The sequence below is a fragment of the Microtus ochrogaster genome, chromosome 21 (assembly GCF_000317375.1).
Source record: "Microtus ochrogaster isolate Prairie Vole_2 chromosome 21, MicOch1.0, whole genome shotgun sequence".
Lineage (NCBI taxonomy): Eukaryota > Metazoa > Chordata > Mammalia > Rodentia > Cricetidae > Microtus > Microtus ochrogaster.
Genome location: NC_022022.1, coordinates 1034630 through 1047654, shown reverse-complemented (window position 1 = coordinate 1047654; position 13025 = coordinate 1034630). Strand labels below are relative to the sequence as shown.

The following is a 13025-nucleotide window of genomic DNA, read 5'->3' as shown; positions in this document are numbered from 1 at the left end:
ACACACACACACACACACACACACACACACACACACACACACGCCGCTAGGCTCAGGCACCCAGGCAGCAGGCTCTCCCGCTCACACACAAGCCGCTACGTACACTCAGAGCAGTCAGAGCCTGTCCAGCCTGCCAGGCAGTAGCAGGTCCCGTCCGAAGGGTGACAGGAAGAGTGGTTGTTGCACTTGCAGGGTACACAGCGTTTGCCGTAGCGACCAGGCTGGCAGGCTGGGGAAAGAGGTGCCTGGTGACTTGGGGCCTTGAGCAGGGTCTCCCTCCCACCTTCCCCTGGATTAACTGTCCTGGAGATGGGAGTCAGTGACAGAAGCCAAGGGGTGGGGTGGGGTACAGGGAGCCTCACGCCTCTGGCAGGAGGGGCCTCGGAACCCTGGTGCACACACACAGTTGCCATTTTCAGGTACACAAGTACCCCCATTTTTGCAGGTGCAAGTATTGCTGCAGTTGGCCCCCCAAAAGCCCTCTGGGCAAGGCAGGTGGCAGCGTGTGCCTGTAGGAGACAAGTAAGGGTGTACTCCTGTGGAGTACACGCCCAACTCCACAGCAGACCTGAGACCCAGACACCCAGAACACTCACCCATCCAGCCAGCCTGACATCGGCAGTGTCCATGAACAGGGTCACAGCCATCAGAATGGTCACAGTCACAGACACTGGCACACCCGTCACCGAACTGCCCTTTCTTGGAGAGCAAATGGAGGGGAGAGCCAGTCAGCTGAGGGTGCTGTGCACTCCCCTCCCCCAGGCAGGTGGGCTGTGATCACCCACCGGGCAGGGAAACTGGCAATGAGCTCCATGCCACCCAGGAGTACAAGTACAAGCTCCAGTCTGGGGACTGCAGACTCCCTCATGGGCACACTGACAACTGGTATTACAACTGAAGCCCCAGGTGCCAGGAGGACAGGGCACAGAGCAGTTACCACGCTGCCAACCTAGAGGAGACAAGAAGGAATACACTGGGCATGGGTCATGCCAGCTTTATGCTGTGAGCTGGGCATGAGAAAACACATGAACACAGTTCAAAGACTCCCACTGATGCAGCTCAGCCATCAACAGTGTCTTCTCTCCCACCTGGGCCTCCTGTCTCCCCTACAGAACAGAGGCTGGTAACAAACCCAAGCTCAAAGTGGACCCCACCAGGACATCTTGGGGTAACAGGGAGAAATGGGGGCTGAAGACTTGATACTTGGCTAAGTCTGATACCACTGGATTTGAATTCAGCCTAAGGGTTGCCAACATGCCACAGTGCTAGCCTTTGGAAGGCCTCGCTGGCTCAGTCAGGGTCTTTTCTATAGAATGGAGGGTGAAGTGCTTGGCACAGAGCTATCTTTTGGTCTGCATCTTTAAAGGAAAGTATGACCTTTGTAGAAAAAAAAAAAAGCAAAATGACTAGGGCATTTTGGCTGTGATTCCAGCACTCCAGAGGCTGAGACAGGATGGGTGCTTGGACTTTGAATCTATCCTGGGCTATATATTGTCTCAAAAAAAAAAAAAAAAAAAAAAAAGATAGGAAAGGGAGAAGAGGAGGACAGGACAGGGAGAATGAGAAGGGACAAAGAAAGAAAGTGTTCTAGCAGGAACTATCTTGGATCCGTTCCCACAAGCCCACTTCCAATAAGTTTTGCCCTGGCACTGCTTTCTTCACACCCCACCTCCACCCCCGCCGTTCCCAAAGACCCTAGTCCATTACCTTCCTTGCAAATGCACGTGCCATCGATGGGAGAGCAGGTGATGGCATTTTCGCAGGAGCAGTGGGAAGAGCAGTTGATCCCATAAGTGTCCGGTGGACATAGGTTAGCGCAGTGAGGTCCCTGAAAGCAGAGGGCCAGGTGAGTGGAGGTCGAGCCCCACCCCGCCCCTCCTTTCCCCTTGGTGGGGCACAGCCTCACCGTGTAGCCGGGTGCGCACCGGCAGAGGCCGCTGTCTGCAAGGCAGACGCCACCGTGCAGACAAAGGCAGTGCTCCTGGCAGCCTGGCCCGTGCGTGTCCTGTGGGCAGCTCTCGTTGCAGTGTAGGCCCGCCCAGCCTGGCTGGCAAGCGCACTCGCCATGCATAGGGTGGCAGCTGTGGGCGTAGGAGGGGACACAAGCATCTGAGCCGTTTACAGGGGTCCTTTCCTCTGCAGAGCCCGATCAGGGAGCAAAGAGGCTCCGCGGGAACCAGGCCGCTCCTGCTTCCTCCCCAAACCCCTCCCCGATCCTTCTGTGACTTCAATGCCACCCTTCCCTATACCCTGGTGCTGTTTCTCTGGTGGCTCTAAAACGAGAACCAGTCTTCCTCAGAGCCCACCTCAGACTGTGTTCTGGGTCGCAAGTGCAGGGTTCCTGGCAGCTGAGACCATAGAGGCCATCTGGACAGAGGCGCTCAGTGCAGCGGTCGCCTGTGAAGCCATGTTCACACAGACAAGCGCCATTGGCAGGAAAGCAGCGGGCACCAGGAGCGCAGTCGCAGGTCTCAGCACAGTCTTGCCCGAAGCGGCCCACGGGGCACTCTTCATGGCACCTGGGTGCCGGGTTAAGTACGGCTGTATAAACTGGGCTCCTCCACCTCCTCCTTGTCCACCCCAGTTCCCTGGAGCCACATGCTCACCGATCTCCAATATAGCCAGGAGCACAGTGGCACTGCCCAGTAAACCGGTCACAGAGGCCACCGTTGTGGCAGCGACATTCATGAGTACAGTTGGGTCCATGGAAACCCTCCGGGCAGGGTAGGGAACAGATGTCACCCTGTGAGTGAGTGAAAACTCATTAATCCCCTTCTCATGGCCACAGGCTGGTAGAAACCCTCATATGCTCAGAGCCCTCAAACCTCTCCAGGGTCCTGAGAGTCCATCTCAAAAAATCCTGGCTCATAGCCCTGTCTAGAGCCACCCTCGTTATTCTCTTGGGAATCCCAACTCCAAGCACACAGTTCCGCCCTTCATACCATCCAGCCCGGTGGACAGCTGCAGTAGCCTTGGGCGACCTGGAAAACACCTCCATTTTGGCAAGGACTGGTTCTGGGGCAGAAGAAGCCAGCAGTGCCCTGTGAACAGGGCACATTACAGCTGTGGAACAGGGGTGAGGTCAGAGTGTCATCAGGAAGAACCTTCAGCTGGCCCTCTACCTGCACAGGAGGAATCTCTGGGGCAGGTAAATGCCAAGGACACCCTGATATCAGCAGATGGGGAGAGCAGGAGGTGGAGCGGCCAGCAGGCTCCTACACCCCTTCACCCCAGCTCAGGTGGTCCCCTCTTGGCAACTGCTCCAACTATAGTTTTTCTACTCTGCCGAGTTCAATACCCCAACCCTGTCTGCATGTAGCCTTGCAAGCAGGTGTGCCCAGGTCCTCCTCAACAGCCTCACCTGACGACATCCCCCCCACTTACACTTGCTTGTGCTATGATTATGGCAGCTGCTTAGCTGGGACCCAGAAGAGCAGGTCTGAGATCTTAGTCTCTCAACTCCACCATTTCCTCACATAAGGTCCTGTGTCTATGACCTCATCACACACCTGGGTCCTGTTCTCCCTGGGGGGCAGAAGCAGGCTCCATTCTGGGCATCACAGGAAGCCCCATGGCAATGGCAACCGAACTGGCAGGCAGGACCATAGTGGCCAGGAGGGCAAGGCTGAAGGCAGTTGGGGGGCTGTAGGCCAGAGGGGCAGAAGCATGCTCCACTCTTGGGGTCACAGGAACTACTGTTGCCACAATGGCAGGGCTTGTCACACCGTGGTCCCCACACCCCTGGGGCACACTCTGTGGAACAGAGAACGGAAGGGAGTTACCAGGCACTTAGCTCCTCTCCTCCACCACGTCTCCAGAAAAGGCAGGTAGCAGCAATGGACTCGGATAAAAAGCCATCCCTGGGTCACCAACGACTTACCACTGGAACAGTCGTCACCCCGCCAGCCTGGTGCACACTGGCACCTGTTAGGAGCCACACAACGACCGTGGACACACTCCTGGGCACAGAGTGCTGGCCAGAAATGGATGAGTGAGAAGAATACCTCCATCCCACCCTCCCACCTTTGATCTAGGAAGCAAGAGCCTCCCATGTGAGGGGCCTGCAGGTCCTCAAACATCAGCTCTGTCTGAGATGAAGACCTGGGGAGCAACCCCAGGGATCATAGGCTCCCTGAGTCCTTCCTGTATACATATTTAAACATCTTGTTGGGAAATGGTGAATTCTCAAGTGGTAGTTGGTTGGAGATGTGGTCAGAAAGGGTAGGGCCTGAGGTGAGGGCTAAGTCAGGCTGGGAAACTGGCCTGCAGGGACTAGTGACAGAGCTGGTGACAGGGTCAGAAGGTGGCAGAGGCCCATCTGAGGACAGACTCACAAGATGCTAGGGAACAAGAGACAATAGCAAAGTCTCCCCAGTCTCCACTTCCAGCCCCTCTTCTATGCCTGCTACAACTCCAGCAACAGCTACTGGCCGACGGGAAACCTAAAGGAGCAGACAGTAGCAACCCACCCACCATACCCCTTCCTAGGGCAGGGAAAAACCCAAACAGATGGGGCCCAGTCCATTCCTACCCTGACCCAACTCAAGACTCACGAACACAGGCTCCACTGCTCTCATAGTGACCCCAACAGCACTGCAGGCGTGGGCGAGAGTCCGTCTTCACCACCTGACGGTACACAGTCCGATACACAACCCTGCAGTGGCCCAGGAGGTAGTGGCCATCAGTGCTCTTAGCTGAGACCCTGGCTGCCCCACCTCTGCCCCCCACCCCCATCGCACCTCAGTGAGGCACCAGAGGGGTCAGGTGACCTCTCTGCCCCACACCAGCCTCAGCTTCACGGGCCATGGGGGACCCAGCACGGACAGAGTGTCCTCTAAACACCAAAGGTCCTGAGAAGGACCACACCTCAACCACACCTCAACCAGCTAGTGACTTTTTATTAAGTGATTCAAATTTAATGTGAGTTTTCGTGCAAAGAGTGACCTAAGTGTTGGTTTGATGGTATATGCCATGGTACAGCCGGAAGTCAACGTTTCCTTTCAGAACATGGTCTGAATTCATATTAGAATTTCAACAAAGCACCATCTGCTGCTGAGACGCAGTAGTGCTGTTTGTGGTCGACTGGTTGGTTAGTTGGTAGTTGGGTTGTTTGGTTGGTTGGTTAGTTGGTCAGTCGGTTCATTGGTTTTATAGATACAAAGGTTTGCTCCAACTGTCTCAGATGTCTGCAGATCATTTCTGGGCCAATACCACTTTCCATCAGTGAACACTTTAAATCCCTGTGGCCCTCTCTCACTATTCCTTCAGGGACAGCAGCAGCTAGTGACTCTTCTAAGGACAAAGCACTCACGTGGGCTGAGGACAGGTGTGGGGGTCCTCCCAGGGCCTGTCACAGGACTCCGCAGGCAGCAGGCTGAAGGGGCGTAAGTGGGACTCCTTCGTGGTAGTGGTGAAGCTGTGGGGTGAGAACAGTTCAGAGCCTGAGCACAGGGTCCAGCTGAGAGCCAAGGCCAGGCTTCCCGTCGAGAGAACCCGAACACCCCAGTATCTGGGCTTCCTTACCCTACGCTCCACCCAGCTTGTCTAGAGGCTCCTTCTAAAACTGGAATGTGCCGGGGCTCCTCCCACCCTAGGTAACCATTTCTTATCCTGAGGGCCACAGGCATCTCCACACACGCTCACAAACGCACGCACCTGCCAGTGTGGGAAGACTGAACTTGATTGTTCGACCTTGACCCAGCTGGCAGCAATGAATCGAAGCACTTTCGGCTAACTTCTGCCCTGAGCCCTGTTTTCCAGTCCTGTCCGTACCCCTACCCCAGTCAGCTCTTCTGCTTGGTCTACACTAAATGACTCCCTACCGCAGGGATCCAGAGACAGGTCAAAATCCAGGTCAGAGATAGGACAGAGACGGAGATAAGGGCAGAGCTGGGAGACCAGAAACAGACTCCTCGGAGGAGTCACTTGTCCGGGACAAGCATCAAGCTTGGGGCCCTTCTCACCTTTCCCAAAAGGTACAGACATTGGGATCATTGGAGTTGAGCGGTCGGGTCAGACCCAGGCCAAAGGCCAGGAGGAGGAGCCGCAGAAGTGGCCGCATTGCGGAAGCCTGCACTAGGGCACACAGCAACTGAACAGTGCAGCCAGCAGCCCAGAGGACGCACCTGTAAAAATGCAAGCAGTAGACATGCTGAAGAGACCAGCCCACTGCCTCCTCAGTCCTCTGGTCCACATGGCAGGACTCCAGCTCCCCCAGAACCCCATCTCCTAAGCACACTGGCGTGGCTCCAGTTTGCTAGCACACCAACTCCAGCCCTAGTTATTCCTGGAACTCTGTACCACCTTGTTTTTTTGTCTGCTCCCTGACAACTCCACACCCCACCACCCCACCCCTGAACACACACACACACACAGGTTGGCCAAATGTTCATCTCTTTTAGAGCCTCCTGGTACCGTTCACTACACGTCAACTTCTAGTGTCACTTGACCACCCCCTAGCCTAGCAAACAAATACTAAGGACCCTGAAAGGTGGCCACAGTGTGAGACTGGGACCCAAGAAGGGGGTTCCTTAGAAGCCAACTTGGGCTCAGTCCAAGAGAACTTTCGAATGGCCGGGATGGTTCCCTATCAGATGCCAGTTTCCATCACTGTGTGTGGGCAGATGGGAGTCCAAGCCACTGGATGAAGAACTGTCAGCAGGATCTTGCCATGAGCAATGACAATAGGGCCTCAGCTGGGTGACCACACAGCCACTGGTATGCTCCAAGGGTCAATTTCCACCTTTCTCTGACAGCTCAAGGAGCCTAGGCCCCACCCCAAGAGTGGGAAGTCCTCCTCTGATGGCCTAGGCTCAGGAAAAGCTGACAGGCCCCCTCTGTGTCTGCATTTCTAAAGCTTGCCCAGGCTCCCTGCTCTGCTCTCCAGAGACACCCACATCTGTTTGTCATTACTTCCCTGAGAAGAGAGGTCACCGGCCCCTTGCACCCCTGAGTATCTCTGGAATGCTTGCTGCAGCCCCACCCCTGGCCCCCCACCCACATATTCTGGCTGATCATGATTCTCTCTGCTCAGCTGGGGCACCTTCTTTCCTAACTGAACCCCAACTTCCTGCAGTGGCCCATGCCCAGCTTTAACCCCCTAACAGTTGGATTTTCCCTTCATCCTCTTCACTCCATGTTATGCCACCCAGAAAGAACTCCCAGCTCCTTCCATGGGTCAGAGACCCTACACCTCACACCTCCCCGGGGCCCAGTCCAACCCCTAGTCTTCTCAGCCACTGCTCACTTGACCAGGTGACTCACCAGTGATGCCAGCATGGGCCTGGGAAGCCAGAAGACGTCCCTGGGATCCCAGTGCTCAGGATCTAGACCCTTGAGAGAGGAAACCCAGTGTGGCTCCACCCCATGCTACTATCCTGTCAGGTGTGACGGGGCCCCATTTAGCTTGCTTGGCTACTGGGCTGGCATTGTGGCCTTGGGGAGATGGGTCAAGGGAACAGTGCTAAGCCCTGTGCCGAGGGAGCCACACCACAGTCGGAGGCACCGCTGCTACCCACGACCTGATCCAGTGAAAACCACCAAACATGTTCCCACCCTACAAAGTTGGTTCCTTCTCCCACGGCACCCAAACCATCTCCTCCAGCCTTGCCCGACTCAGTGCCCACCAACAGGGCTGGTTCAAACTGGTCCAAGCTACTTTCCCCACTCCCCCAAGAGTGTTCCTCAGCCAGGGCTCTCCACATCTCTGTCCCTACTCTGAGTTTGTTCCGCACGTGTCTCGTCAGAATGCAGGCTCACCTGTGAGATCACCCATGGGCCTGTCTATTCCGAGCTTGGTTTGGTGGGTGGAGCCCACACAGGAAGACTGACTTAAGGTGAAAGTACTTTGGCTGCATAAAATACTTCCCAGGGTCACCTGCCCTTACCTCCAGGCCAGAAATATCAGGTGCTGTCTCATCTCCCCGTTCAGTTCAATTGGGGCTCAGGACAGCCCTGCACAGAACAGGGGTGCAGGATTATGGGAGATGCCGAACTGCAGTTCTGCTAGTTGGCTAGAGATGGCCTACACCTTCCCTCCTCCCAAAGGCCTTCAGGGTGGGGCCGCACTGCGGAGGAAGCTTCAGCTGCTCTGTCTAGGGCTAGAAGCCAAGGTGGGGTCAGCAGAGACCAGTGAGTGGACAATAGGAAAGGGAGATGGGGGAGAGGGAATCTGAGCAGAAAGCAGAAGGATTTTACCTGACCATTCCCAGCCTGAGAAATGCTCAAAGCCTCTGAAGCTGGTTTCCGGCGGGGCGGGGAGGGGGTGTTAGGGATGACTGGTGCACCTGATGCCTGTCCCTCTGAGCCTCCAGCTCCTCTCGAGTCCCAGCAGAACCCAGACTCTATGAGTATACACCTATCAAGGGGCTTAGTCCTACATTCCTGGGTCCTTGCCCCAGGAGACCCCTCTTGGGCCCCCTCTGCTCAACTTTTATCTCCCACCAAGTCTCTGTTTTCACAAAGGGCTTTTCCTCACAGCCAGGCAAAATGTGAGCCTGTATTGTTCTGAGATGGGTCAGGCGGAGAAGAGTGACTTCCATCATGGAAAGTGCTGCTATCCAGTCCACAGAGGAGGAAGCAGACTCAGTAAACATAGGAACCTGCCCAAGACCCACAGTCAGGGGTGGCAGAAAAGGGATCCAGACTCCAGCAGCAGCAGCGGCCTCCCAACAGTTCTGTTTGGGGGTGGAAATAAGAAGCCCAGGGGCTTGATATCTTTACAGCTTTAGTTATGGAGTGCGGAGCTGGCCAGGGACCGGAGCCGCCAAGGGAAAGGAGGGAAGGCTGCCACCAGAACCAGATCAGAGGCGTGGGAACTGCGCGCCCGCCAGCCTGAAGGCAGTCAAAACGAACAACTTTTCTCTCCCACCTCCACATGCAAATTGCTGGGCTCTCGGCCAGGCCCAGCTCCATTTCCTGCCTACAAGGCTGCAAGCTACATTCCTGCCTCTCAGCCTCCAAGTCCCACTGGGCCCTGGCCTGTTCCCTCTCCAAGAGCCCCTCTACCCTCACTGTACCCCAGCCTCTGGGAGGAGGAAGTGAATCTAGGGCCTCTGGGAGCTGGTAACCAGAAAACAGCAAATGGGAATGACGGAAGTAAGACGCAGGGATTGGCCCTTTTACCCCAGCTCCGGGGAAGGGTAACGTACTCTGCCACACGGTTACTGTAAATTTTAAATGGTGACACTCTTGGGGCCAATCTGTAACACCCATGCTCCGTTCACGTCAGTTGTGCCCAACATCCACAGGACCCGTGCATTCATCCAGGAGAAACTGGAGTTGGTTTTGTTTTGGTTTTCGTCCTTTTCTTTTTCTTCCTGAAGAACCCCATGATGATCCGGGAATAAACAAGGTTGAAAATGCTGACAGGGAGAAAGAGAGTGGAGGGGGAGGGCCAGAACCTGATCCCCAGAATGTTGGGCTGTCTGCCAGGGGCATCTTCAAGCTAAAGTCAGTACCAGGGCAGGATCCCTGAATTCCTGCCCCCTCTCAGCAGCAGTGCCAACCCCGACTCCCTAATCTCCCCCATTTTGCAGTCCAAGTGTCTAGTCCTGACCCTGTCACAAGCTGTGTGACTTTGGTTATAGCACTTGAGACCCTTGAGCCTCCATCCATATCAGCCTCCCTAATCACCAGGACTGTTTAAACCTGACATGGTTTTACACCCCTTTTCATCAGCACTTTCCCTTCCGTTGCTTGCCTGGTCAGAGTCTTCTGCATGTCAAGGCTGTCATGTACAATTGAGTCCACACAATGTCTTCTGCCCCCCAAAAGGGACAGATGCATGGGGCACCCACACTATCATGGAGCTTAGCTATATGTTGAGATGGGCACTTGAGTCCCCCTTTCTCTGTGCCCCTTCCTGAGCTGCCTTTGCCACTGAGACACACGGATGTAGTGAGACCCCAGCCCACACCTCCACATTCTCCCCCCAAAAGCGCTGGCTCTGCCAGCGGCACCTGCCCAGCAGCGCCTCACACCAAGGTCTGCACAAGCACAAGCACAGAGCCCCTCCCAACCCAGCCAAGCCAGGCTCCAGCACACCGGGCATGTGGGCATGTCTGCCGGATGGAGGAACAGGAAACCTGACTGGAGGCTGGGGCAACAGGAGCGGGCAGGGGTGAGAGGCTGGCCTGCTGCTGGATCAGGAAATGGCAGCCAGAGAGGCTACTCTAGGCCTTGTTTACTCATCAGGAAATAGAGAACCAGCAGGGATTCTGACTCATGACCTAAGGCTGTCCCACTTCAGCCCTGGCTACCACCTGGGCTACCTTTTCACTGAGGAGAAAGTAGGGAGGGTCCCCTAAAATGAATGGCCCAAGGGCTGTCTGGCCACCAGACTGGATGAGAGCAGCTTTCCCACTGGCTGCCTTCCTTGCTGCCACCCAGAGATTATCTTCAGAAATTATAATTTTGGCAGGGCTAGGCAGCTTTTTCTTATAATTCCAACACTCAGGGGGTTGAGGTAGGAAGATAATTTATTCTGAGCTACATATAGAGTGAGCTGGTATCAATTAATAATAATGATAATAAATAAAACCACATAGTACAGCTCTGCTCTGCCACTGTCCCCCCCCCACCCCCGCCTCCTGTGTGTCTCCATCGCAGGAAGGCCAGCTATACCCACATCTAGTCTTGTGATAGCCACTGAAGTTAACAGCCCCACATGCCTCTCAGCAGGCAACCATCTCTGCTCAAGCCTCCTCCAAATTTGCCCCCTGGCTTCAAGAGCAGCCTCCACTAAGAAGTTCCCAGTACTCAAGCCTCACCTTCCCTCCCTGTCCTGCAGACTTAATGGCCATGGCTCCCATGGCCCAAAGGAGTTCTGGTTATTTTTCCTGAGTCTGCTTGTGCCACCTGGCTTCAAGTGGGATGATCCCCCTGGCACACGGGGATGACCTAGCCAAAGTCAGTACCTGTGTCCCTCCTCTAAGAGCAAGTAGAGCTAACCCAGACTCTAGGGGCTGTCAGCAGAACACTGCAGTCTAGGATAGGGCTGAGGGGCTCTGTGGCAAACACATCTCCCCACCGCTTTCTCAGTCTTCCACCCTGGACAACACCAACATCCATTGGCATGGACCCATGTTTCCTCCCAGCTCAGCCCAGGGCCACAGTGGGCTCTCACTGGTCTGGGCTTGCCTGGTGGTGCTGGAAGCAGAAGCGTGGTCCTTGAGCATGCTAGACAAGCGCTGCACCACTGAGCTACCCTGCCTGCTCATCACACTTATCCACGGCTGTCTGCCACCGTGCCAGCCAGCACCCACAGCAGAAGGACATGGAACCGAGCACAGACCCCCCTCAGCTCCCACCCAGCCCCCCAGATACAGTGCGTGAGGATGACTTCACACCTGCCACACCCAGGGTTGGCCTCCAAGCTCCCAGGTGATGAGAGCATAGAAATGCAGGGCGCTGAGCTGCCTTGCATGTAGATGGACTAGATGTGAGTCCTCAGCCTGGATCTTGGTGCCACAGATCCTTCAAACACAGGGCTGAGTCCCAGATGCCCTTCTGTGGGTGCGGGCAGCCACAGGAAGAAGCCCACGCTCAGGATCCCGCCTCTGCGCAGGTGTGGAACTGTCCTAGGGAGGTGGGCGATTGGCCCTCCATCACACACGGCTCCAGAGCACAGCAGGGGCTGGCCCAGGCCTGCACAACTTGTGTGCCCCCTCTCAGTCTCTCCTAGATGCACAGTTGTCCCAGCAGTCTGTGGGTCCGTGTTGTGTCTGTCTACCCCTCTCCTCCTGCCTTTCTGCCAGCTGTCCCCACACAGAGCACCACCCTGCACCCCACCGCTGTGGCAGCCATCTTGGGTGCCTGGGGAGGGTGTCTGATAGGGCATGCTGGAGTGGAGCGGAGAAGAAGTCAACCCTCCTACTCACCCCCTCTGAGAAGAAAAAGGCAAGCAGGGAGGTGGCGGACTTTGGAAGATGTCGTCTGTTGGAGAGCAGAAAGGGGCAGACTTTTGGGCGGGTGGGAGGCCTGTCCACACCCATCAACCCGTAGACACACAGACAGTTATACTCTGGGGTGGACATGGGTTTGGAGAACAGCCTCCATAGGCAGGGGTTGAGAACTGACCCCTTATCCGGCTCTGCCTGGAGCTGAGGCTTGGCTGAGCCTGGGAACCTCAGCCAGCACATGCTGTTCCTATCTCTTGGGACTAGGGTCACAGTCCCCAGCTGGGGCAGCAAGCACTACTAAAACACCAAATCAGGGAGTCATGAGTCCATGGCTAGAGGTGAGGGGGGCCTTACTGGAGCTTGGGCTTTTAGGCTCCAGGACCACCATCTGCCTGACGATGGGCCCACATCGTTCAGACAGAGCCTTCAGACGCCATAGGTGCCTATGGCTGACCTCTCTCCTACAAGGTGGAAAAGGACTTGCAAATCTACAAACACTTAGCAGGTCTCTTTCCAGGAGACATGTTTCCCTCAGCTACAGGAGGAAACAGGCACGGTGTTTTCATAGTCCTCCACAAAGAAGAAATTGAGGGCTGGAGAGAAGGCAAACATTTAGGGCGACTTTTCAGGGCTTCAGTACCACCAAGGTTCTAGCAAACTTCACACTGGAATCCAGGACTTCCAGGCTGCCCTCCCCTGGCCAGGGTTCCTAATCCTCACAACCACGGTAGCTTTCCTTTCCACTTAGGTGGATCTCTCTCTCTCTCTCTCTCTCTCTCTCTCTCTCTCTCTCTCTCTCTCTCTCCCCTCCCTCCCTCCCTCTGAGCGCGTCTGTGTGTCTGTCTCTATCTCCTATCTCCTTTCTTTTCACTTAGACGGCTCGCACTCCCTCCACCCCATCTCCTTTCTGCTCAGCTCTCTGCGCCTAGTTTCATCCCTGGGGTCTCAGGCTCCAGAGCCCAGGACTGGGTACTCACCTGCCTCGGAACTCGGAGCTTGATGTGGTGTGTGCACCGACGGGTCCGCTAGCCGACGGAGGGAGCCGGCTGCATGGGCAGGAAGGGGGTGGGCCTGGGCCCGGGCCCAGGCAGGAAGTCCGCGCGGGGAGGCTGGAGCCGGGCCGGG

At 55.8% G+C, this 13025-nt stretch overlaps 1 protein-coding gene across 1 annotated transcript in view; it reads right to left on the bottom strand.

Annotated features, from left to right (window-relative positions):
* The window catches only part of Pear1 (platelet endothelial aggregation receptor 1), a 17673-nt gene extending 4648 nt beyond the window's left edge, over positions 1–13025 (bottom strand). Inside the window, exons 1-15 of the mRNA XM_013349799.2 lie at positions 12878–13025; positions 5964–6125; positions 5312–5416; positions 4554–4654; positions 3881–3973; positions 3510–3753; positions 2943–3063; positions 2607–2743; positions 2307–2519; positions 1907–2081; positions 1708–1828; positions 786–949; positions 597–699; positions 363–509; positions 104–229 (exon numbers count right to left, since the gene is read on the bottom strand). Of these exons, the coding sequence (XP_013205253.2) occupies positions 104–229; positions 363–509; positions 597–699; positions 786–949; positions 1708–1828; positions 1907–2081; positions 2307–2519; positions 2607–2743; positions 2943–3063; positions 3510–3753; positions 3881–3973; positions 4554–4654; positions 5312–5416; positions 5964–6061 (1948 nt within the window). The 5' untranslated portion in view covers positions 6062–6125; positions 12878–13025. The remainder of the gene's footprint in view (positions 1–103; positions 230–362; positions 510–596; positions 700–785; positions 950–1707; positions 1829–1906; positions 2082–2306; positions 2520–2606; positions 2744–2942; positions 3064–3509; positions 3754–3880; positions 3974–4553; positions 4655–5311; positions 5417–5963; positions 6126–12877) is intronic.